Consider the following 22,764-nt stretch of genomic DNA (forward strand, 5'->3'; position numbering starts at 1 on the left):
CGACCGGTCGCGGTTGAAGGGCCGGTAAGATTCGCCAGCACCATAGCGTCGGACCTCACCGTCCTCATATCTGGGGTTTGGCTGATTAGTCTCTTGCCCAAAGGCCTGGTGCAAGTCTCCAACGCTGTCGCAAGGGCCAGTGGCAGCCAGTCCACTAGGACGGCCGCGGAATGGAAGCGCGATAGAGTTGGGCCCAGTCAGAACATAGGCGCCGGAATAGTTAAATCCCTGTCCGCCATGTTGTGAGGTGGGGCTACTACCAACGGGTCGAAGGATCCTTCGGGGGCGGCTCCACGACGACGGCGGCGGGGTCGACGGCGGCGGAGGAGGGTTGGTGGCATTATAAGCTCCATCCATCCGGCCAACATGAGGGAAAGAGCAATCAGTAGAGTCTTCGTGGAGTCGCGGCATTTTGGACGCAAGCGACTGGGGTCCTTCCCGCTTTCTCTTCGGAGGTGAAAATGAAGGCGGTGGAGAAGGGCGCGTGGCATCATAAATTCCATCCATCTGGCCAATGCTGGAAAAAGAGCAGTCGGCATTGCTGTCGTCTAGTCGCGACTTTTTCGACGCCAGCGCCTGCAACTCTTCTTCTCGCAGTCTCTTCTTCAGAGCTCTCTTCTTGTTATGCGCAATCTCGAGTCCCAGGAGCTCCATGTAGGCGAGTTTCGGGGCAATATTGGTGTCGATGGGTTGGCTCAGGCTAGCCTTCATCCGCTGACGGGCGGCCTCATACGATGAGTCGTCTCCATATGATTTGAGACGAGCAAGAGGACAAGATGAGGGTTTGGCAACTTTGCGAACCCTGGCTGCGGAGCTACCGCTCTTGGTGGTACTGGCCACATCAAGAATTACTTCTGGTTTGGCGACGAGATCCTAACTCTCGCCAACGCCATCTGGATTCTGAGCGGTGATTGAACTGTGGCCTGCCTCGCTGACGCTGGGCACATTGACAACCGGAGGGGACTCTAGGGCTGCTGCTGAATGTTCCATGTTGGTAGTGTCAACTGCTGCCACCGAAGTGTGGTCGGCTTTGGTGCTGTCCTCTGTTCCGCTGGTGGAGGCCACATCAACTGCCAGGGGAAACTCTAGGAGCCCTGCTTCGTGCTCCTTTGTATTGATAAGAACTGCTGCGGTTGACGTCTGACCGACTTTGATGCAGTCCTCTGCCTCGCTGGGGGAGGACGCATCGTCAACCGTAGGAGACTCTTCCTTGCTAATCGCGACTGTTGCCGCCACATTCTGGTCGACCTTGATGCTGGTCTCTCCCTCAGTAGATTGCTCCTCGGCCCGCGTGGTCGGCTCGTTCTCGATTTCCGATTGCTGAGACTCAGAAGTGGGATCTTCTTCAATTTTCATAGTGCAAGGCTCTTCTTGCAGGACTGCCAGTTGCTCTTCCATATTGATATTAATTGCCGCTGATACAATCTGGTGGGACTTGATGCTCTCCTCTTTGTCCTCTGCATCCTTGACGGAGTGGTCGTTGGCCTGAGCGACGGGCTCTTCCTCGATGATAGGTTGCTGAGATTCGGAAGCGGCATCTTCCATTTTGATAGTGCAGGTGCGTTCTTGCTGGATTGCCGGTTGCTCCTCGATGTCGATATTAACTGCTGCTGTAACAGTCTGGTCGGCTTGCTTGCTGACATCTAAATCGCCAACACAATGCTCCTGGAAGTATGGCACGTCGAGAAGCGCGACAGATTCTTCCTTGATTGCAACAGCCTGGTCGGCTTCCTTGGAAACGTCTGCCTCGCTCATGGTGTGCTCCTGGGCGAATGGCGCGTCGACAAGCGTGACAAATTCTTCCTTGATTGCAATAGTCTGGTCGGCTTCCTCGCTGACATTAGGCTCGCTAACGCAATGTTCCTGGACGCATGAAGCATCGATAAGTGTAATAGGTTGTTCCTTGATTGCTAGCAGTGGAGACTGGGCGGCGGCGACATCTTCCACCTTATCGCTGATATAGGGCACGTCGGCAAGTGCAACGGGTTCTTCCTCGATTGCCACTGGTGGCGACTCGACAGCGGCGACTTCTTCCACCTTGTCGCCAGCACAAGACGCATCGACTTGGGTAAAAGGCTCATACGGGACGACAGCCAGCTCCTTCTTCATATCTGCCTCAGTAGGACAAAAAGGGCAAGTCGCGCGAGGCACGTGTGAAGGGGCCTCGTGTCGTTGAAGTTGGATCAGAGCCCACCGAGCAGGATTAGTCTTCGCAAAGTGCTGGTCGAATGCGACATTGATCTCTGGCTCGCTGGCAACACAATCATTGGCAGCCATGTCGGCGAGCAGCATGGCCTCTAGCTCGGCCTCGTTGATGTCGATATCTTCGTCATTAGAGAAGGAGTCTTCTTTAGAAATATACTCTTCAATAATCGCCGGCACCGAAATCTCAAGCCCGTCGGAATCAATCGCCTTGCGGAGCGGCGTGGGCTTTCGATGAAACTTGCGCGGGCCTCCCTTCTTGCGCTTCTGCTTGTTTTTGTGCTTCCTACGCTTGTCGATCCACTCTCTGCGCTGGAAAATGGTATCGGCTGGGTAAAACTTCGATCGCCAAAGGCGCCCAAGTTCGTTGATGAGTGCTTGGCGATATTCCTTTTTAGTAGGGGGTCCTATAATTTTCTCATACCTGGACCACTTGTCCAGCGGCATGGCCTTGCGTCTCCGTCCGATGATGGCTTCGAACAGACTATCGGGAATTTTCCAGAAACCGTCCTTGCCGAGAACTCTGAGCCAGTTGGAAATCGGGTCAGGCGAGTTTCCATAGTACCCCTTAAGCGTTTCTTCCCACTTTTCGACCAAAACTTTCCGACGCTCGGCGTCAGAGTTGGCGCCTGAAGACTGCGAGGCTGCTGGAGAGGAAGGCGGATTGATGGCCTTCCAGGCCTTCTTGATGGCTGCCACGAAACTTAACGCTGTCGGAGGTCGGTTCGTGTCGGGGGAGGGAGTGGGAGGAAGGACGCGAACCATTTCGGCTGGCCGAGAGGAGTTGGTGGTATCGACGTGCTTGTCGAGAACAGGGGAGCGCGGAGAGAGAAGGGTACTGGCACTTTGGCCAGTGCAGATAGGTGAGAGCGGAGCAGCTTTGGCTGCGGGTTGGTAGATGTTTGCGCGGCCGACCGCGCGCGCTCCCATTGCTCCTCGAGACATCGAGGGCGGCGGCCTCGAGGAACGCTGGAAGGCGGTTGGTACCGCGGCCGAGTATGCCTGGCCCATTGTGGTGCGAGAATTTTATGTAGTAGGGATATGTTTCTCGCAGGCAGCGTGCAGCTGCGGTGGCGTGAAGAGGGGTGAAGTGTTCGGCGACATTCACGCGTAGGAAGAGTTGGATCGCGGTCGGGAGAAGGAAGAAAAGGTCGAGGCGCGGGGGTCGCGGGGCAGAGAAAACTGAGGTGTTGCACTCCGTTTTTTATTTTTGGGCGAGGGCGAGGTCGCGGGGCAGCGTTCTAATCGGGCCGAGCAGACGCGTTCACGTTTTTCGTGAGGGCGAGAGGTTTCCAGGTCCAGTCCTCGCGGTCGGCGAGGCGCTCCGGAGGCCGGCAACTTTCACAACGAACTCACTTTGCATTGACAGGGACATGATGGAAAATCTCACTTGAGATAATGTCATACAGACAGACTTGACTAACCTTCTACTTCTGTCCATTATATTTTGGTGTGCTCCTGTCCAGTATGGTCGTGGGCGACAGCTATCGTTTCTAGCGTGGAGGTTGAGTTGACGAGTTGTCGAAGAAAATGTGAGGAGAGGCTGAGAGCGCGCCTAGAGCCTTGGGCCGGGCCAAAAACGCGACCAGGGGTTTCTGGGACGGGACGGGACGTTGCTTTGTGGCGCTTCGCGCTACCTTAGGGTTAGGGTCTTGCAATCAGCTACCCGGTTTTCTTTATCGTCCTTTATCAGTACGGATATTCAGTATTCCGTATGGAATACGGACAGGTACTCCGTGGTCACCAACTTCCAGTATTACGGAGGCCGTTGAGTTACGCACCGTTCCAGCATCGATACACAAACATGGAAGTTGATACGTAACGCACACGCAACACGCAACGGTACAGAACCAAACCAGTTCTACATTTTCAATTGAGGAAAAAGAACTTGGGTGGGAAAAAAGTTAAGTCTCATGAACATCATACTCGCAGCGCAACCCGTAACGGCCCGGGCCCCTCCCTGTACATAGCTCCAAGTAACGCACCCATGGAAACATCCCAACGACAAGAACAACAGCCGAAGTGTGCAGGGCACCAGAATAACAGACGGACCCCCCAAGAATAAATACCAAGTCTGCCTTTTCATACTATACAGCCAGCGGCTCATTTTTTTTTCTTTCCTTGAGTTTTAGTTTACCCCATTACCCCTATATCTGTCGAACCAAGCCAAACCCAGGCTTAAGTCGAACGTCGAACGTCGAACGTCGAAGGCCAGCTGAGGTGATCCCGCACTACACCTACGTACTTACGTGCCGGCATTTTCAAGCCATTCGATTGTCGTCCTCTGTGGTGTCGCCATGCTCCTGGGCCACGCAGTCGAGGATCCACTGTTGTGCGTCTCGGGCATGCTGGTTCATCATACTAGTCAAGCCGTCGACGTTGCTACGGACGACGTTGCCGAACCGACGCTTCATCACCTTACGTTTGAGTTCCGGGTCGGTCCAGCAGGCGTGGTCCTTGGCCACGTAGACGCGCGAGTTGTCCTTGTACCACGCCGAGAGGTCGTGGTCCACGTCCGACTTGACCGGGCGCAGCGCACCGTTGACGAAGTTGAGCACGCCTGAGACGCGCGACTTGATATCTGTGTACGCTAGCGGCATAAGTGACCCTTCAATGGCAAGAGCGGTGGCGCTGGCGACTGGAATATTCATGGTGGAACACATACCTCTGTTGAGCAGCAGAACCTTAACCCCCAAGTAGGCATTGCCTACGCCCATCAGTATAATGTCGTCTACGTTATCGTACAGCTGGAGGTAGTTGTCCCAAATGTAGCACATGAGCTCCTGGACCTGCAACTGCAATTCGCGTTCATCCATACGGGGCGTGAACGCGTCGGTATCCTATCGTCAAGGTCAGTACACGGCCTAAAGGTTGCGTCGTCTTCGACTCGTGGCACAACATACTTCAGGACGCGTAATGTAGTGGGGCACGTTGATGTCCATGATACTAAAGCCCCGGGGGACGGCCCACTCGATATATTGGAGGACTCCATCAGCCATCCACACATTCTGTGGGTCCATCGAGTTGTCTAGAGGATCTGGTTGTCCGTGCAGCCCAGGCGGGTCGTGTATGATGACTATTAGCTTCTTGGACGAGTGTATATTCCTCGTGGTCAAGACCTGGTTCTCAAACGACTTGAAAATGGTGTCGCGCTGGATGAACATGGGAACCATGCCGAACCGTTCCGAGAGCACATGGCGCTGTGCATTGCGGATGACATCGTGCAGGCGTGAGGCTCCCTGACCTACCATGTCATGCGTGTCGACAACACCAGGCCGCATGCACTCCCAATAGGGCGCCTGGTGAGCCTGGACCTTAGCCAGCAATCGAGCGGCGTCTCTATTGATGCTCGGGATATGCATAGTCGGTGGCGGGTCGCCCATGAGCGTGCGGGCCACGGCAAGGGCCGATTTGGAGATGGCCTCGAGGTTATATCCGCCCTCCAGGCAGACGGCGACCTTTCCGTTCGCCAGAGACATGAGCATGTGAGTCATGTGGGCATAGCAGGACGGCGTCACAAAGCAGCCCCCCAGTTCGTCTCCGGCGGCCGCGTCGAAACCCGCCGAGATGATGACAAGGTCCGGGCCGAACTCTTGGGCGATTGGCAAAACGATCTTCTGAAAAGCCGCCATGTACTCGCCGTCACCCATGCCCTGGTCGTGCCAGCCGATGTTGACGTTCTTGCCCAGGCCAACCCCCGCGCCGCAGTTCTCAATGCCACCATCTGGCGTCATGGGGTTGTCGGGTTTGCCGGGGTAGAATGTGCCGTTATTGTATACATGGATAGATATATATAGGATGTTGGGGTCCTCGTAAAACATGTTCTGAATGCCGTTTCCGTGGTGGACGTCCCAGTCCAGGATGAGGATCTTGCGACACAGCTCGGGAAAATCGGCCTGACAGACCTTGGCCGCGACAGGGACGTTGTTAAAGAGGCAGAACCCCATGGGGGCGTCATATTCTGCGTGATGGCCCGGGGGACGAATAATGGCAAAGGCATTCTTGACGATGCTGGCAACGACGCTCTTGCATGTCTCGATGGCCCCGCCAGCCGAGATGAGCGAAGCCTCAAAAGTCAAGCTGCCGACGTACAGCGAGTCCCTGCCCTGGTCCATGACAGTCGAGATGCGGCGGAGCTCCTCTGTTGGTTTTTGGGAAAGCTCCTCGACCCATGTGAAGTGGGTTGGGCTATGCACGAGGCAGATCTCTTCTTTGGTCGCCTCGCGCGCGGTGATGCGCCACATGTACTTTGTCGGTTGGTTTTGGGTGATCTTCAAGAGGTCTACGTCTGAGCCTGTATATACGAGGCCGCCCCTCTTAAAGGTGGCCATGATGTGCTCGATCCGCGACGGGTCTTCGGGGTGGTGGGGGTGTGGCCCAAAGTCGGCGTTGGCGTGGAGCTTCATCCTGTCATCGTAGCAACACCCTGTCGGGAGCAGTCGCCGTTGGCGCACGTCTGGCTGGTAGCCTATGAGCCCCAGGTCTTCATCCTCGTCCGCGGCATCGTCGTCTAGACTCTGCCCATTCGACGTCATCACAGACCCCTCTAGTGCCGCAGGGTCCAGGAAGCCGTTCGTGGCCGCAGTGCCGTCCACTGTGGCCATGTGGTGGTCTTCACCCTCCATGACGATGTCGGTATCAGGCTCCTCCATTGAACCTTACAGTTGGCGGACCAGCTACTTTTTAGGGATTTGAAAGCGTTTGCTTCTGGCACACGGTGCGCTATTTTCTAGTCAGCACGGGCAGCTTTGCTTGAGGCAAAACAGTAAACAGGCCGGTCAAAAGAAAAATAGAACAAAGAAGAGAATCCGGGTGCGCGCAGATTATGACATGGGTGAGGTCCTCATGAGAGAGCCGGAGCAACTCGCAAGCAGAGAGGACCGCAAAGCGGGTCGTGGTCGCAAAAACAAATAATATATCTAAAAGAGAAGTAGCAGCGCCGGCAAGAGCCACCTAGGTTAACTGGGACGAGGAGTGAGAGTGTAATGAGGTAGGGTAGGTGCGGTGTGTGCAGTGCAGTGCTGTGCTGTGCTGGCGAAGTCGAAGACACGCGAGCTAACGTGAGACTGAAACCACGTCCATGGCCCGCGCACGCCTCAGGACGCTCACAATCCACACCCGATCCGGTATCCACTTCGGATCCGCCATGTCAATGAGAAAGTCCCGGACGCGGGTCGACAGCTGAGGTTCCTGGCCGGCTGGGCCTGCCCTGCCATGCCCTCTGGCCGGGAAGAGAACGGACAGGATGAGGCAGGCAGAGACAGCGTTCCCTACCGACCTCAGACCCTCCTCGTCCGGCCCAGTCTCGTTCCGTCCTCGATCGCGCATGCGCCCAGCAGCAGTAGAGTTGGGCTGGGAGAGATGCCAGTCGCAAGCGCCATGTGCACCACACCCAGGCCGGGCGCGTGACTAGACGGACGGGACATGGAAGAGATGGACGCGAGCCGTGATACATCCGCCCCCGGGCGCGGGACGTGGTGGAAGGGGAGGTAGAGAGAAGGGCAGAATGGTGAATGTGACGAGCCCCCATGTTTAGATAGTATTATATTTACACGCAGCGCAGTCGGCCAAAGCAGAAGGACTTCCTATTCTTTGGCCGCATGCATGCTGCGTGCTCGTGCTCGTGTCAGAGAGAACAGCGAGTGGACAAGTCACCCCACGCACGACACGGAGGCCGAACCGTCCATTGATTGACAAGAAAGCCAAAAAAAAAAAAAGAAAAAAAAAAAAGTCAGCTGCATACCGTGAGCTAGCGAAGTAATCAGAGTTGTTGGCGTGGCACCATCGCCTGGTCCGAGGACTGAGAAGGTGTATTCCGTAGATGGTGCTTTAATTCCTGTGGAGGTTGAATGGAGCTGACTTGATGGGTGCCAAGGAGCCTGGGCTGAATTGCATTCAATGCATGTTTGGCGACAAGGTCCCTGAAAGGCAAAGCTAACCCAGCCATTTGGTTGGCGGCAAAAACGTCGCCTCCCGCCTGACCTTCACCATCCCGCCAGTCCCCACTGGCCGTGGACGAGCGCCCAGCACAGCATCGAGGGACGACGTATATCAAAGGTACGGCGTATTTGCAGAAACAAACACTCCTAAGCTTTTTTACTATTAAGATTAAGAGTGACGCCCATCGTCGTTCCCTTTCCTCCAATGTCCAAGGACTGAATTGGGTCACGTTTCCAGGAAATTTATAGCGCGACGAAAACGGGCGCATTTTAGCAGGATGGATGTTATAAGCTAGGTATCTACTTTATGCTACATAATACGTACATCATTATAATTATTCTAAAGAAAAGAAGTAAAATAGAATCGAAAGTGTCTGGGTGTTTGCCCGAACATCGTAGCCCATTTCCTTCCTTATATTCTGTACTCTGTGCAAAAAAACACGCAAACACAATCGCCACCGAGCAGTAGTCCTGACTTACTGGATACTGACTCGTCAAATCTGACATATTCACGCCGTTTCATATCCCGTCTTGAACACAACCACGAGCTCAACAGGGAGACGAGCCGTGCTCAGGAATTCGGAACCAGCCTTCCCACGGGGATAGTCGCCAAAATGTACATTGCGCGGGGGAAAACAAAGTGATGCGTTCCCTTGCCAGCATCGTGACTGTATGTGGCTCGAAGTCTTTCCGTTGCAGCCTTTCTGTGATCAATAATGCCCCCGTACCGCCGAGGGAAGCCAGACGATGAAGGGAAATACATGTCAGGCTCGAGTGCATCGTCTCCGTTCTCGGCCACGAGCATTTTCTCACGCTCCCAGAGAACAACTTCGATCGCTTGGGTGAACATTTCGATCGAGTCCTCAATGAACGGGTTACTGAGCCGGACAAACTGGATAACGCTCGTCTTAGTCGCGTACCGGTGCCGGTGAACTAGTAGGTGGAGGATGTCTTCTGGGCACAGCTTCATGATGGTGGCGAGAATATGGTCATTCTCAATGGGGTCGCCCCAGCCAATACGAGCAGCCTCGGCTCTGCTCAGCCTATTACCCTAGAATATGATCAACGATGAGCTACGGCACCAGGACGCTGGGACACTTACCGACTGTTCCCGAACATGGACAATCGAAGGACAAATCTCCATGCTCACAGCTGCTCGGATAGTCTGCCACATGTCAAAAAGCTCATGCAGCTGCGTCGTCGAGAACTTTCGGACAAAGTTACATCTCACATCCGGGCTCTCTGGGCGCCTAAGCCAGAAGCGATGGAGGTCCTCTGTGCCCTCAAAGTGGTAGCTGCTATGAAAGTAGCGGGAGAATCGCCACCACGTGTACAACCCCTGTCGCAGGCGCTGGCGCTCATGGGGGCGGAGCGTACGACTGTGTTGTGGATGGTAAACGAAGCGCAGACGCTGAAACTCGACTTCCCATTGTTTGATGGTCCGGCATAGTTTGAGCACTCTCGTCAAGCCCTCCTTCAGAGACAGGCTTGTCGTCCAACGGTCAGGAACCCCGTCGTCGTTGCTGCCACTTCCAACGAGGTGGATAGAACTGTCATTGCAAGCACTTGGCAGAACGACCTCAGGACTACGCCTGCACATCAATTGGCCGCCGAAACGGACATCACCGTCGTGGAAAAGGTCAAAGGCGGACACCAAGTTCGAAGAGCATACGTCAAAGACGCGGAAAAACGCCTCTGCTGGCGAGAAGTCGCGCTCAATGATGGGTCTAAGAATGTCGGCCCAATTGGTTTGAACGATCTTCCTGAGATACTTGCTGACACGCATCACTTGGATCAGAGAGTCGTCATCCACATTCGAGAGTATCTCATTGATAGTCTCAACGGGGAGAGCCTCAAGGGTGCAGGTTCTGGCAGAGTAGGCCATCTGCCGATCTTCGATAACAGGTACCGACATGGTGGAAGCTGGTGTTGCTGATTCTGGGGACAGATTCGCTAGTCAGAGCTTGCTTGGAAACCAACAATAAGGTCATGAAGGATAGAGTAAAGATGGCTTGTCACAATGGTAATTGTCAAGAGAGTTGAGGTTGGTGTCTAGATCCGTGAAGATATCGCATCCTACAAAAAGGAAGACAGGCTCAAATCCGCAGCCCAGGCACAAGTGAAGTCAGGGCCAAGTTCGCGGAAGTCAGAAGCTCTACAGATAAGAGCGTGACTCTCGTCGACGATGGCCTGATTCTTGGTACGCTTTGTTTGTGTAGGTAATAATGGGTGTACCGAAATAATGAGTGAGGACGAAGGTTTTGTTGCGGGTAGTACGAGAACAGGAAATATTAAGGCTCAGGCCGTCGAAACCGAGGTAGACCCAAAGATTTAGAGAAAATGAGAAATACTGAAATTCCGGTCCCCATATAAATAACGGTAGATCTAGTAGAAAAGTGGAATGAATGGAAGAAATAAAGTAGCAAGTTACCTGGCTGTTGTGCCAATAGGCGTCGTGGAACAAGTCGGGCTGAGGCAGAAGACGACGGCGCTTCGTCGACACGGGTGCGTGTGTGAAGAGGGAGGGCGCTCGAATGCGGAAGGAACAAAGAGTCCAAACAGCAGTGTCGGTGTCGAAGGAGGTACGTGAACGTCGCGTGTGGGGCCGTCTGGCCGCGTCCTCGCGTCTTCAAGTCGAGCCTGCCTGTAAAGCACCTAATATGCGCGCTGCACACGCACAAACAACAGCACTGCACAGTGAAGCGCAAGCCGTTAGATGGGATGGATATTGTCTGAATTACGAGTAAGCTTGCTGCCTTGCTGGTCTAACATTCCCATAACATCCACCGAGAAAGGGAGGTGACTCACCAGACCAAGTCTGCCAACAACACACTTAATCCGTCACGTCGCCCGTGCTCCGGGGGACGATATTAAAGTCTAAAGGGGCGTCCTTTGATGCTTCGTTTCTCTGTCTTTCTTCTGGCAGCCAGCCAGATAGACAGATACTTGGTTTCTGTCACTGGCTCTCACTCACTCACACACTCTCACACCTCAAATGGGAGAGAATCGGTCCTCAGCGGCAGCAAAGGGGAGCCGGTAGAGACTAATTCTGTCTACCAGAGCTCACACCAACACCAGAAAGCTAAGGCGTCAACGTCCGCGAGACTCTAAGCTGCATCCACCCCGACGTTGGGGCTATTATGAGAAGGGGAGAAGTGGTATGTGGTGGTGGTGCTGCAGACGGTGCCACGAGGCATCGAAAGCACGTTTGGAGTTGCTGACTTGGTCGCCATTGTCGCCGGCGTGGAGACGCGTCGGAGGCGTGGTTGAGCCATGCTAGGTGGTGTTTGAGCCTTGGTGATGCTTGGAAGGGAGGGGAAGGAAGAACGGAGGAACGTCTGTTTATGGCGTTCCGGGCTACTGCATACTACGTAAGCCAAATGTTATCATCTCGATCCCCCAGGCGAGACCCGGAAATGAATCAGCCATGGGTGCGCGCCTGGGTTTTTCCGGGGTCCGTGCTTTCGTTGCACACCAATTTGGGGTCAACGCCAAGATATCGTGCTGCCAATTGTTTGGGCTTTCCTCTCCAGAGTCTAAGTTCAATTCCTTGACTTGCTAAAGAGGCAAAAATTCAAGGAAATCGATAAGATGTTGTTTTAAAACACCAAAACGTCAAGAAATAGGTAGATCTGTTTCATCTTCAAACCCATATGACCTCATAAGGACGTTGACCGTACGAAGTGTCTCGCCCCTGAACTGAAATAAAACACAACTCCCAGTCATGTCTTCGAACCGCAAAGAATAGGATTAGGGCTTGACAGTGAACACTCGTGCAAGACGAAAATTTTGGGGGTATATTGACCTTGTTCACGGAGGAACTAACTCTCTTTTCCCACTTGCAGCCGGTCAGTTGCTCCTCTAGCAAGGTCACCGACCTACCCCATAACTACACATCACTCTTGATTACCAAGAAATCTAAGCAAACACAGCCCGTGTATCCAGAGCGTCGACAGTCTTCGCTGCCCCACTCGGCAAGAGGCCCAAGTTCCCTCTCTTGGCTAGATGATCCCGCTGCTGCTCCGCTCTCGCGTTGTGCCGTCGGGCCTTGGATCTCCGCAGGTCTGAGCGGACCTGGTTTGGCGAGACGAAGCGCTTGTTCTCGTAGATGATGGGCCCGCCAAAGGCTCCTTCCTGTATCACGATGGGCGTGAGCACGAACCGGGGCCCGATTTCGACGAGGCTGACGTCCGTCTCCTTTTCGCTTCCGGCCTTTGTCTTGCGCGCCTTGTCCGCCTCATTCTCGTCTTCGCCCTCGCCCTTGGTCTTTTCTACTTCTCTGACCTCGTAGTTCCGGATCCAAATCTTGCCGTCCACCACGCTGAAGCCCATGACGTGGTCGATGAACGGCTTGGACTTGCGCGCCCCCTGTGGCACGCCAAACATGTGCAAAAACAGCTCCTTGATCACCTTGAGGTGCGGCTCCTGCTCAAACGCCAGGTCGAACGAGAGGACTGGCCTTGAGCCCTTGAGGCAGTTTCCTGTGAAGTGAAGCTCCTCCATCGTGTGCACTAGGGGAAGCACGCGCGCTTTAGTCAGCAAAACAGAACCACAACAGCAAAGCAAACCCGAAAGGGCGAGGAGGAGAAAGCTTTGGCTCACAGTTTTGCGCGTGGAACTTGACCGTCGGACCATTGGGCACCTTGCTGAACCAAATATAGAGATCCTTGCCCTTGCGCGCCTCAAAGAACATGACGTTGTTGCAGTTATAGAGCTCTGCTAGCTCGTTCAGCTGATACAGCTTGGATTTGGAGTCGAACTTGACATCTTTGCGCGAGTGCGGGAGCATCGCTGCTAGGTCGTTGAGGAGATGGCGGTGTCTGCGTGCGCAAACCAAACAATCAATTATCACGCCCTGAAAAAGACAGTACACTCGTCATGACGCGCTTGTACGTGAAGAGATAGACAGAGAGAAGGGAAAGAGAAACCTCGCAGCACAACACTAACCTGTACGTTACGCCTCTGGACGAGAGAATGAGGACCTTCTGCTTGTTTCTCTTGGCGCCCGGGGTGCCGCTACCATTCTTGTCGCCATCCGCATCCTTTTCGCTCGGCTTGGATAGGGTTTTGTATACGGCGGCCATGTTGTCTGGTGGGATCTGAGGAATTCAAATACAAGAGGCTATAGAGCGCGCGTCCTGGCGCTAATCGGGGGTTATAAAAGTTCGAGAACTGCTCTCGATCTGCCTATGCCCCACTTGCAGATAAGCGCGTTATCTTAGCAGGTTTCCCAAAGGCGGTGTCCCCCAAGCCCCCATGTCCCCAGAAGAGCGAACAAGACCCTCAAGCTCCCCAATTTTGCTCGTGACCCGCTATGTACGTTATTTTTAGTGTATCAGCAGGTAGATAAAGGTCTTTGTACCAATGGAGAGCCATGAGAAACGTGGTTTTGATGCTATCTTAGTTCGTCTCTCATCTCTCGCGCGACCGGCCTATAATTTACACACCCTTTGCAATCTCATGACGAACATACACAGCACCGGGATTGGCAAAATAGAATTATGAAATCATGAAGGTATGAAAACGGTATTGTCCCAGAGTTCATTTGACCGAATGCCTCGTAGTCATGAACGAGTTATTGCCAAAAAAAAACAATTGCGATATCCCGACCGAAAGGAGAAGAGCAAAAGGAAGGCCGAAACGACTCCTAAAATCCCCCCCAGAGGCATAACAACCTGATCGAAGCTGGCAGATCCATATCCCGATTCTGCTTAAAGGCCCCTCACACAAAACACATTTATGACGCCATGCATTCATCCCGATTAACAGCAACCCTTCGTTTGCGCGTCTGGTGCGGCATTCGATTTCCCGATATCGAGGGCTTGTCCGCTGGAATTATATGACTTGTCGCCGTCGGCGCCGTTACCCTGGTCGAGCGCCTTGCTACTCACGATTCTGTATATTTCTACACACGCCAACTCTTAGTCATACGATACTGGAAAGTCCGACATCAGCGTCGGGGAACTACATACCAGTCAAGATGTTTTGGAAGGAAAGCTCGACGTTGGTGGCATCGAGTGCTGACGTCTCGATGAATGACAAGTTATTCTCGCCTGCAGCCGCACGGGTTAGCCGATTGTAGACTCGGGGATCAAAGGCGCGCGCCTCGGAGAAAGCGGTGTAGGCTCGACGCACTAGCAAAGTTTTTGGCGTCCTCTGTGGGCACAGCCCTCAGGTGTCGCTGATCGCTCTTGTTGCCCACAAGCATGATGACGATGTTCGTATCGGCGTGGTCCCGCAACTCCTTGAGCCATCGCGACACGTTGTCGTAGGTCGAGGCCTTGCTGATGTCGTAGACAAGAAGGGCGCCGACAGCGCCCCGGTAATAGGCAGAGGTGATGGCGCGATACCGTTCTTGACCCGCAGTGTCCCAAATCTGTGCCTTGATCGTCTTGTCGTCGACCTGGATCGACCTGGTGGCAAACTCAACACCGATTGTGGACTTGGAATCGAGGTTGAACTCGTTGCGGGTGAAACGGCTGAGCAGGTTGGATTTTCCGACGCCCGAGTCGCCGATTAAGACAACTAATAAAAGGAGGCCGAGTTAGCCGGGCCCGATGCATGTGTGCCGGCGCCGACGCCGACGCGCGCACAGCCTCGCCAGCCTTCACGATGGGGCACGTAGATGGATACCTTTGAATAGGAACTGTCGGAGCTTGTCGTCAGCGCACTGTCGCGAGCCTGGAGAGAGGGGCGCGAGAAGGGAATTCTGGGAAGCAATAGAAGAGAGCTGCTTACATCGTACTCGTCGTTAGCCATGGCTGCGGTCGGGAATCGCTACGTAATTTGGTTGAGAGTCTGTGGCAGATAGCGATGGTAGTTGACTGAGCTGCGCACAAAGGCCAAGTCGATGTCCAGGGGAGACAGGCCTGGAGAGGGGAGCGGTGCGGCTCTCAGATGTGGGTCGTTGTTTTAGCGGAATGGGCAGCTGACGACCGAGTGGCGGTGTTGGGGGCCTTGAGACAGGGGCAGCGGTGGCAGGTGGGAGCAGGGTATCGAGATGGATGACAGTCTACGGAGTTAAAGATCTGGGGATTCTGGGGATGGATGGGTAGATGAATGGAGAGAAAAGCCGCCGGGGCAACTGGTTACCACTACTGCTGCCAAAGAGGGCTTGGGGTGAGGGTCCGGTTGCTGGGACGGGAGTTTCACTGTCCAGGATCGGGAGGTGGCCGCTGCTACAGGTCGCGCGTGCTTTGGCACCCCCAAATGGAAGTTCCAACTGACGGGCAGCCGCCTAGGGAGGCTAGGTATACTCTAGTGTTACCATATGTCGGAAAAAGTTCGAATTTTTCATGAAATTCATGAAAGAATCGAATTTTTTTCGGGTTAGGGTTATTTATGACCAAAATCCTCTCCCAGCCCGCCCGGCCAGGGCAGGTAAATTTGAACTGAGGGCGAGGGCGGCGCTAGGCCCAAATAGCAAATCCAACAAAACTACTTCTCAGAGCTTTTTATTGCGTTTTTGAGCTTTTTATGTGTTCGATTTTCCTGACCTGGTTCAAGTTGGTTGATTGGGAGCTACATAACTAACTGTGATTGGCCAGATTGGGAGGAAAATGGGGGCATGACGCACGGACTGAAAGCCCCATTCATTTTTTCATGAAATTTCCGCAACCTTTCCGAAATTGCAAACTTTGCATGAAAAATTCAATCTCAGGCTGACAGAAGCGGGTATCACGTGCCGCTGATCTAACTCGTTCTCCTTTTCCTTTCTACCCCTGCCGTCTACGTCTCGCACGGACCAGTTGCGCACACTGGAATGAATCGCCTTTCGAGCTCCTGGCATCCTGGCATTCCTGTGTCGCGTCTCTTCTGATCGCCTGAAAAGTCAACCAGCGTCTTGACAGCAATTTTCGTACATATCCGTCTTCCCTTTTTCATCTTCTTCCTAGGCAGATCCGCCACATCACCGGTCTCCTCAATCGATTTAAAAAGTCCCCGCACGATACACGCCCACTGTGGTTCAGCCACGGCTGTTTGTTTCTGCTTTCCGACCGAAACACAAGGCGCTAGCTAAACCCAATCTAACCACGCCTTGTCCAAACAAACACGCCCAGCATCGTCTATTACGATCCCACGTCCCGGGGAATCCTGCCATTTGGGCTCGGTCGGCGCGTTAATTGCCTGCTTGTGGCCGCCTCTGTCTTCTCACCTTCCTAATTCCCTTGACTCCGCGCGAGAGCTAGAAATCAGCACTCTCAACTTTTCTAGTCATCGACTTCCGCAGAGACATTCGTGTTTCCCCACTTTCCGTACTGTCGTTGTGCGTTGGATGATAACACACAAGAACGTTGCAGCGGACAGCTAGGGTTCCGAGGAGCCGAGCAAGAATCAAATTTCAGTTCATACAAACACGATACACCGCATATCACGCCAGGGATTTCCCGGCTCCTTGTGATAGAAACATTAGGGACAGTTGTGTCGTACTAGCGGCTTCTAGCTTCTAGCGTGGACATATAAGATTGGCCTTTGCTTGCTCCCCTGCTTGTCTAGGCCGCAAATGCGCTTGGGTAGTCGGGCCCTTGTCTGGCGATAGGCAATCACCATGTTCAAGAATGTCGGCCAAAAGGCCTTTTCAGGCGCTACTTCTCAGGATGCGGCCGGAAGCGACGATGACATCTCGCTTACATCGACCGCCGACGACCAGCACGACTCCGATGACGAGTTCGGTGTCGAGAATATCCTAGCCGAGCGGCAGGTTGAAAATGGCGAGATTCACTATCTCGTAGAGTGGTCGGGCTTCCCACAACATCAGAGCACCTGGGAACCCGAGATGAACCTCGGAAACGAGCTGAGGGCCATGTGGGAAGACACTAAGCGTAAGCACGAAAGCGGCGAGCTAAAGCCTTTTGACCTGGAAGCGTTCTATGCAAGTCAGACAAAAGCCAAAGAGGAGAAAGCCGAGCGACATCGCCGCCGGAATGCCAAACGAAAAAAGAAAAGGCTGTCTTTGACTTCAACCCTCCCGGAACCAGAACCTCAAGGGTTAGGCATGGATGATTCTAGCGAGGACGACGCGGCCGAGGATGTCTATGGCGAGGATGTCTACGGCGAGGAATCTTTTGCGGGCACATCAGTAAAGTCGAAGGCTCAACCTAAAGAGAAGACACCCAAAGGTTCTGCAAAACCTTCGGGGGCGTCTTCGAAAACCTTAGCCTCTACTACGGATAGTTCCAAGAGCCAAATCGAAAATCGGAGCCCAAGCGCTGCGAAGCAGACCGCTGCGTCAAATCAAAGGGCGACGCCCGCATCCTCCAAAACCCTTGCCGAGCGCCGTTCACTCACTGGGTATCAGGGCACTGCCCGAAAGGCGGCAGCCAAGTCGCCAAGTGGGAATGCCGCTGGTCAATCAAAGACCCAAACTTCTACTCGAGGCGGGGCAGCCTCGTCTGCGCGTATGGCCAGCGACACCCAAAAGGGCCACTTGACTGCCAAGAAAAGTGCATTAAATAAGCGGCCCAGTGGAAATATATTTTCTGGTGGTACTATGCGGAAGACGCGAGCTCCCTTATTAGACAGCATTTCCGACCCCTCGAAGGAGCCAAAGTTGTTTGGAAAATTGCGAACGCGCAGACTGGCCGAGAAGCGATCACGGGACAAGGAAGACTTAGCCCCCAATATATCAAGTTTGCACTTCTTTGGTATTGGGAAAGGGCCACTCCCGAGAAAATCGTCGATGGATGCGACCCTGAGCCCCGGCCTGCAAGAGCCGCCAGTACAGCCAAAATTCCCCGTACCGGAACAGACTTCCGCAGCAGTGCCACAAGAAGAAATACCGCTAAGAAAAAAGCACAAATCTGTCCGCTTCCTAGACGATGACGATGATATCAGCCCTGCACTGGTTCAGGAGCCCGAGCCGATTGACATTGATATGCCCACGAATGAAGGATCGCCCACGGCACCAAGGGGGATGTTGGTGCGATCTCGTCTCCGCAGCCCTCCACCTCCGCCTGCTGAAAATCCTGTTCCTGTTCCTGTCCCTGTTCCTGGGCCTAAAAAGCTCTCCCTTGCTACGTATAGGTCAAAAGTTCTGACACAAAGCTTGGGGAAGATGTTGGCCCTGGGAACTTCTGCAGCTATCAAGGTGGATTTCAATAATATGCCTCGCGATCCACAGCAGACATGGATTGCGGATTTCACGGCGAAGGAGACGATCGAATTCCACTACCAGTGTTTTGCTAAGACAATGGTTTTGAAAATGGACGTGCTCGTTCGGGGCCATCTAGCCGAAGGAACAATCACGTCCGAGGCGAATGAATCGGCTCTCACCAACGCTGCCGAATATCTGAGATCTGGCGTGCTAGGACTCTTCTGTTCTCAGCCCGAGTACAATATCATCATATACCCAACGAAGTGCGATGAATGGAGGGTCGATTCGTTAGGCCAGGAGCCAGCAAGTCCCGCAGGAATCTCACTTCGATATCTGATATTTGACTCGGAGCTAGACTGCGGGAGCTTGCTCCGGCCTATTAACATTTTCCCGCCGATTGAAAAGCCAGAATCAGCAACCGAGGTGAAATCAACAACCGAGTTGAAATCAGCAACCGAAGTGACAACTCCGGTAAACAAACCAGCTGAATCAGGGGCCGACGCCCCGAAGTCTGAGCGAGAGGCTATCTTGAGGCGGCTCTTCAACTTCAGCTACACAAGACTTCTTCCGGCATTTCCGAAACGGCCTACGGTTCACAATTTCTTCCTTGCGTTCCCCCAGTCCAAGGGAACAATAATGCAGGCACTGTATCACTGGTTGCGCGCCTGCAATCCAAAGTGCCAGATTTTTTCGAGCCACCACGCTGGCAGCTGGGCTGCGTTCTGGGCAGTCGGAGAGAAGACTCCCGGGGTAATAATTATTCACGAGTCACTTGCATGGAATATTCACCGATTTCCAGAACTTCACAAATATCTCATCAGCAGATATGACCAGTACTGGTGTTTTTCTGAGCCAAATCAGGCGTATCCCTTGTACCCATCAATTTCGCTTGCCAATGGTCCTGCGGCCCCAGGCGATCTTCGCCTCACGCGACTTTTTCCTGCACGCACGGCCATCTTCTTGACGCCGAGTTTCTTGGTTTCTGAGCCTCTACACGCCCTGGAAATCTTGGAATGGTTTCTTACCAAGTGGGGAAAGGGATACACTCACCGGCTCGTGGCGGCTTGGAACATTCACGAATACCTGCTAGAACTGGCCGTTGAGAAATCAGATGCATACGACAAGATGTTGGGGGATCGCAAGACCAACAAAATCTCCAATATTGATTTCCAGCTGGGCACAAACCTGCGTGGGTTGACCTCGGTTGACTGCGAGAACAGATTCAAGGCCGCAACTGTAGCCACAGAGCTGCACAATCTTCGGCTGTCAAGAACGGGCCCGTATGGGGCGGATGAAGACAACAGCTCGCTAGTCTACGCGGATCAAGCCATTGACGCAAATGACGAGCAAAGCCTTGTCAATTGGTTTGGTTGGTGGTCGAGTCTGCGAGCCGACCAATTTCAAAAATTTCACGTTGTCGGCTCAAGTGAAAGTATCGAGTACCAAGGGTGCAGAAGAGGCGAGCGGCGCATTCGTATTCCGCGCTACTCTCATGTCACGTTGAATGATCCCGATCTTGTCCTTCAGACAATCCAAGAAAGGGCCCGTGATGATTTGGCCGGGTCACCTGTCGAAGGCAACGGCAGCCTGCCGGATGCGCCGCCTCTCGATAACGAACTTGATACGAACATGTCTACTCAGGAAACCCCATGGTCTTTCCGTAGCGAGGTTTGCCGGACCGACGACAGTCAAGAAATAACAAACCACCTCTCAATCACAGCGAGCGTGCCTGGCAGATTTCAGTGGACGCTGTACCGGTTTCCAGTTTCATGGGCTGACATGCAAATGGCCGACCACTTCGGGGACTGGAGAAACGAGTATCACAGAATCAGCGACTGGTTTAAGTTCACTTGGTCGTTCATTGACCAGAAAGGCCGCCCCTCCGGATATAACACGTACGTGGGGTTCTTCTACACTATTACTGAAGATTGGGACCCGCAGGCCATTCCAAAAGACCCGAAACCTAAGCGACACGCATGGCTTGCAATCTATCGGCCAGTGAACCCGCATAAGAAGCCGTTCACCAAGTGCGAGGTCATTATCTGGGATCCTATGGCAAGGTCTCGATTTGGCGACAATGCCCCAACTGAGAAGGGGCTCCTTGATATGCAACGACGGGTTATCCAGTATGTCCGGGAGTATGGGTCAGAGAAAAATCCCGGAACCTATCTTGAACAAGTCTGGCTCGGGGGATTTGACCCCCCGCCAGAATGCGACCCTGAGTACCCGTTCGATACGACATTGAAATTCCTTTGGCACTTGTTAAGGGACCTTAAGAAGTTTCTGCCAGCGCCAGATCGGGAGATGCCAAATAGAGGCTACAGAAAGGTGGTGCTAGGCGACAGGGCCATTCCAGCCCCCGACAAAGATGACTACTCGCCAAACCTCGAGCAATCCGAGAGCGCTGCTATGGACCTCGACAGCATGGACGGCGACGATGGGCCGGAGGACGAAGACACACGAATCATCTTCCATCCACCGCGCGGCATCAAGATGATTCCCGGTCAGCGCTCGAAGTGCTCCAATAAGCTCTACGAAGATGCCCGTCTAGTAAAGGCACGCGGAGCTGCCGCGCAAGCGACGCACATGAAGTATACCTTCACACCCACCATGACGTGGTATGGCGAGCAGCTCGCCGAGGGCCGTGGCTACGAGCATATCAACGTCACGCGCTGGGAGCATATCTTCAATTTCTTCAAGATCGGAAGGGGAGGTTCCGACGGCAAAGATTCGGTTTCATCTGCCTAGTCATCAGCGTCATCGAACATTCCTGAGGCCAAGAAAAGCGCAAGACCTTAATGTCTTCTCCTACTCGGGCGACCCAGGTATACTCTGTATTATTCATTCAACCCTGCTGGTCTTTCGCTTTTTATTGTTAATTACCATGGAAGAGTGGTTCCTTGTTTTATTGTCTTTATCGGCCAGTCTTTATCGCAATTTCTTGCTTCTACAAGTTTCTTGGCGCAAGTACAATCCTCTCAAAATTTAGTCTGCTCCATTTGCGGAAAAGGGAAAACATGTATGGAAGGGGGTACAGCGAGGAAACTGGTCGGATTGCTGAGGCGTGCTGTTAGCAGAATGAATGAAAAAAAAATGTCGAGGTGCACATCTACCCTAATATAGACGAGGCTACAGGTTGCACATATTGATGCACGGCGGCGGGTGGATAACACATTAGCTCTTGAGGGCTGACGCTGTGCGAGGGGTGGGGTGAGGTGGGGAAAGGTCTGAGCACTCTACATGTAATTTGACGTCATAATGTCAGAGTATTCTGTATTCTTGTCTCGCTGCTTTCTGTGCTTTGGTTTGGGCTTATGCTAATCGCAGCTAATGCAACGACTAGCGGTGGATAAGGGCAAGCAAACTCTATGCCTACGGTATATCTTGGGGCTAGAAAAGACCATATGAGGAAGATTCACATTGTTTGATTTCTCGCAGATGACCAACATTTCAAATCATGCCAGGAGCCTGCGGGCTCCGCAGACAGCAGGTAATAAACCCGTAATGAAATGACTTGATTGGAATACTGATGCCACAATAATGACATGATCTGAAGAGTTCTTGAGCTGACTATTTAACTGCCTAGGTAGGTGTAGTCTAATCCCTGAATGTCTGGCAATTACCGATGGATTTTCCAGGGTCTGAAGGGCTCCAGCACTTTACGGCTCGCCCTAAAGGGTTTTCGCCGAGGGAGGCAATAGCTATTGGGGTGCTTATTCTATAATCTTAGAGGCCTGTCCCTTCTCTAAAAATATCTTACAGTCCCACGGGGAGCTACGAGGTAGTGACGGGGGGTTTTACTATCCTCCCTCATTCTTCTTTCCTCTTCTGCGAGCTGTGAGGAGAACATGAAGATGTCCCGAAATATTGCGACTAAGAGGGTCCCGGGCACCGGAGTGATCGCGATTAGGAGCTACGAGGTGTTGATGGGGGATATTGCTATCCTCCCTAATTTTTCTTCCCTCTTCTACGAGCTGTGAGTAAAAGTCGCAAATGTCAACGAAATTGTGCGACAAAGGAGCATCCGGGTACCAGAGTGATCGCGATTGAAAGGCAAAGGTTCTAGGCGTCCCGATAATGGCAATATATGAACTCCAGGTCGTCGATAATGTTGTTCTCTGTGCTCTTCATCGCCTCTCTTCTTTCGCTTCGCGACATGCAGTCACTCCCGCTCTGCCACCATCGGATCCCGCCAAATTCGAGAGGGAGTTATTGAAGGCGCAGGTCCACTCGATACCGACCTCACCCCAAAAAATTCCCTAACTTAGGGCGGAAGGAGACACAATGACTTTTGTCTTAAATATAAGTAGAATAATCTCCTTTACGAGCGTTTAGACACATCTCCATGCGCTTTGGATTCGTATTGATGCGTTCAGGTCTGTGTTGATGCGTTCAGGGTCGTATTATTGCGATTATATACGTCTCGATAGTTTCTAATCCTTTATGTATTCGTCCAATATGAATTTGTTCAATGACTGGCCGAGTCGCAGCCTCGACCTCTTGGAGACTCTCGATCAAGTTCCCTATGAA

At 53.1% G+C, this 22,764-nt stretch overlaps 6 protein-coding genes across 6 annotated transcripts; 1 reads left to right on the forward strand and 5 right to left on the reverse strand.

Moving 5' to 3' along the window:
* Positions 1 to 873: 873 nt before the first annotated feature.
* Positions 874 to 3,213, reverse strand: B0T26DRAFT_754266 (uncharacterized protein; the record flags this gene model as incomplete). The annotated part of the gene is made up of 1 exon (XM_060445807.1): positions 874 to 3,213. The coding sequence occupies one exon, from the start codon at positions 3,211 to 3,213 to the stop codon at positions 874 to 876; it is 2,340 nt and encodes a 779-aa protein (XP_060292291.1).
* A 1,250-nt stretch (positions 3,214 to 4,463) lies between these two features.
* B0T26DRAFT_678475 (histone deacetylase A-like protein) lies at positions 4,464 to 6,854 on the reverse strand (the record flags this gene model as incomplete). The annotated part of the gene is made up of 3 exons (XM_060440234.1): positions 4,464 to 4,783; positions 4,868 to 5,042; positions 5,106 to 6,854. 3 exons carry the CDS (start codon positions 6,852 to 6,854, stop codon positions 4,464 to 4,466), a joined length of 2,244 nt encoding a protein of 747 aa, XP_060292292.1.
* A 1,858-nt stretch (positions 6,855 to 8,712) lies between these two features.
* On the reverse strand, positions 8,713 to 10,056 carry B0T26DRAFT_654380 (uncharacterized protein; the record flags this gene model as incomplete). The annotated part of the gene is made up of 3 exons (XM_060438540.1): positions 8,713 to 9,184; positions 9,248 to 9,615; positions 9,721 to 10,056. The coding sequence occupies 3 exons, from the start codon at positions 10,054 to 10,056 to the stop codon at positions 8,713 to 8,715; spliced, it is 1,176 nt and encodes a 391-aa protein (XP_060292293.1).
* A 1,520-nt stretch (positions 10,057 to 11,576) lies between these two features.
* On the reverse strand, positions 11,577 to 13,348 carry B0T26DRAFT_720078 (Brix domain-containing protein). The gene is made up of 3 exons (XM_060442457.1): positions 13,089 to 13,348; positions 12,744 to 12,961; positions 11,577 to 12,652 (listed from the first exon to the last, which is right to left on the reverse strand). The coding sequence occupies exons 1-3, from the start codon at positions 13,223 to 13,225 to the stop codon at positions 12,060 to 12,062; spliced, it is 948 nt and encodes a 315-aa protein (XP_060292294.1). The 5' UTR covers positions 13,226 to 13,348; the 3' UTR covers positions 11,577 to 12,059.
* Positions 13,349 to 13,440: 92 nt separating this feature from the next.
* B0T26DRAFT_720083 (putative GTP-binding protein Drab11) lies at positions 13,441 to 15,388 on the reverse strand. Its single transcript, XM_060442458.1, has 5 exons — positions 14,880 to 15,388; positions 14,775 to 14,787; positions 14,277 to 14,666; positions 14,114 to 14,194; positions 13,441 to 14,046 (listed from the first exon to the last, which is right to left on the reverse strand). Exons 1-5 carry the CDS (start codon positions 14,898 to 14,900, stop codon positions 13,904 to 13,906), a joined length of 648 nt encoding a protein of 215 aa, XP_060292295.1. The 5' UTR covers positions 14,901 to 15,388; the 3' UTR covers positions 13,441 to 13,903.
* Positions 15,389 to 16,689: 1,301 nt separating this feature from the next.
* On the forward strand, positions 16,690 to 20,982 carry B0T26DRAFT_654105 (uncharacterized protein; the record flags this gene model as incomplete). The annotated part of the gene is made up of 2 exons (XM_060438517.1): positions 16,690 to 18,693; positions 18,745 to 20,982. The coding sequence occupies 2 exons, from the start codon at positions 16,690 to 16,692 to the stop codon at positions 20,980 to 20,982; spliced, it is 4,242 nt and encodes a 1,413-aa protein (XP_060292296.1).
* Positions 20,983 to 22,764: the final 1,782 nt, after the last annotated feature.

The sequence above is a fragment of the Lasiosphaeria miniovina genome, assembly GCF_030549165.1.
Source record: "Lasiosphaeria miniovina strain SMH2392-1A chromosome Unknown B0T26scaffold_6, whole genome shotgun sequence".
NCBI classification, from domain to species: domain Eukaryota; kingdom Fungi; phylum Ascomycota; class Sordariomycetes; order Sordariales; family Lasiosphaeriaceae; genus Lasiosphaeria; species Lasiosphaeria miniovina.

What these genes read in the sequence shown, in the direction of transcription:
- B0T26DRAFT_720078 (XM_060442457.1), bottom strand. Translation starts at nt 13,225, where the DNA reads ATGGCCGCCGTATACAAAACCCTATCCAAGCCGAGCGAAAAGGATGCG. An exon ending in TCCAGAGGCGTAACGTACAG is followed by an intron (nt 12,962 to 13,088) that starts GTTAGTGTTGTG and finishes TTGCGCACGCAG; the next exon opens with ACACCGCCATCTCCTCAACG. An exon ending in CAAGTTCCACGCGCAAAACT is followed by an intron (nt 12,653 to 12,743) that starts GTGAGCCAAAGC and finishes TGCTTCCCCTAG; the next exon opens with TGCACACGATGGAGGAGCTT.
- B0T26DRAFT_720083 (XM_060442458.1), bottom strand. Translation starts at nt 14,900, where the DNA reads ATGGCTAACGACGAGTACGAT. An exon ending in GGACGCCAAAAACTTTGCTA is followed by an intron (nt 14,195 to 14,276) that starts GTGCGTCGAGCC and finishes GTGCGGCTGCAG; the next exon opens with GCGAGAATAACTTGTCATTC. An exon ending in CTTCCAAAACATCTTGACTG is followed by an intron (nt 14,047 to 14,113) that starts GTATGTAGTTCC and finishes TGGCGTGTGTAG; the next exon opens with AAATATACAGAATCGTGAGT.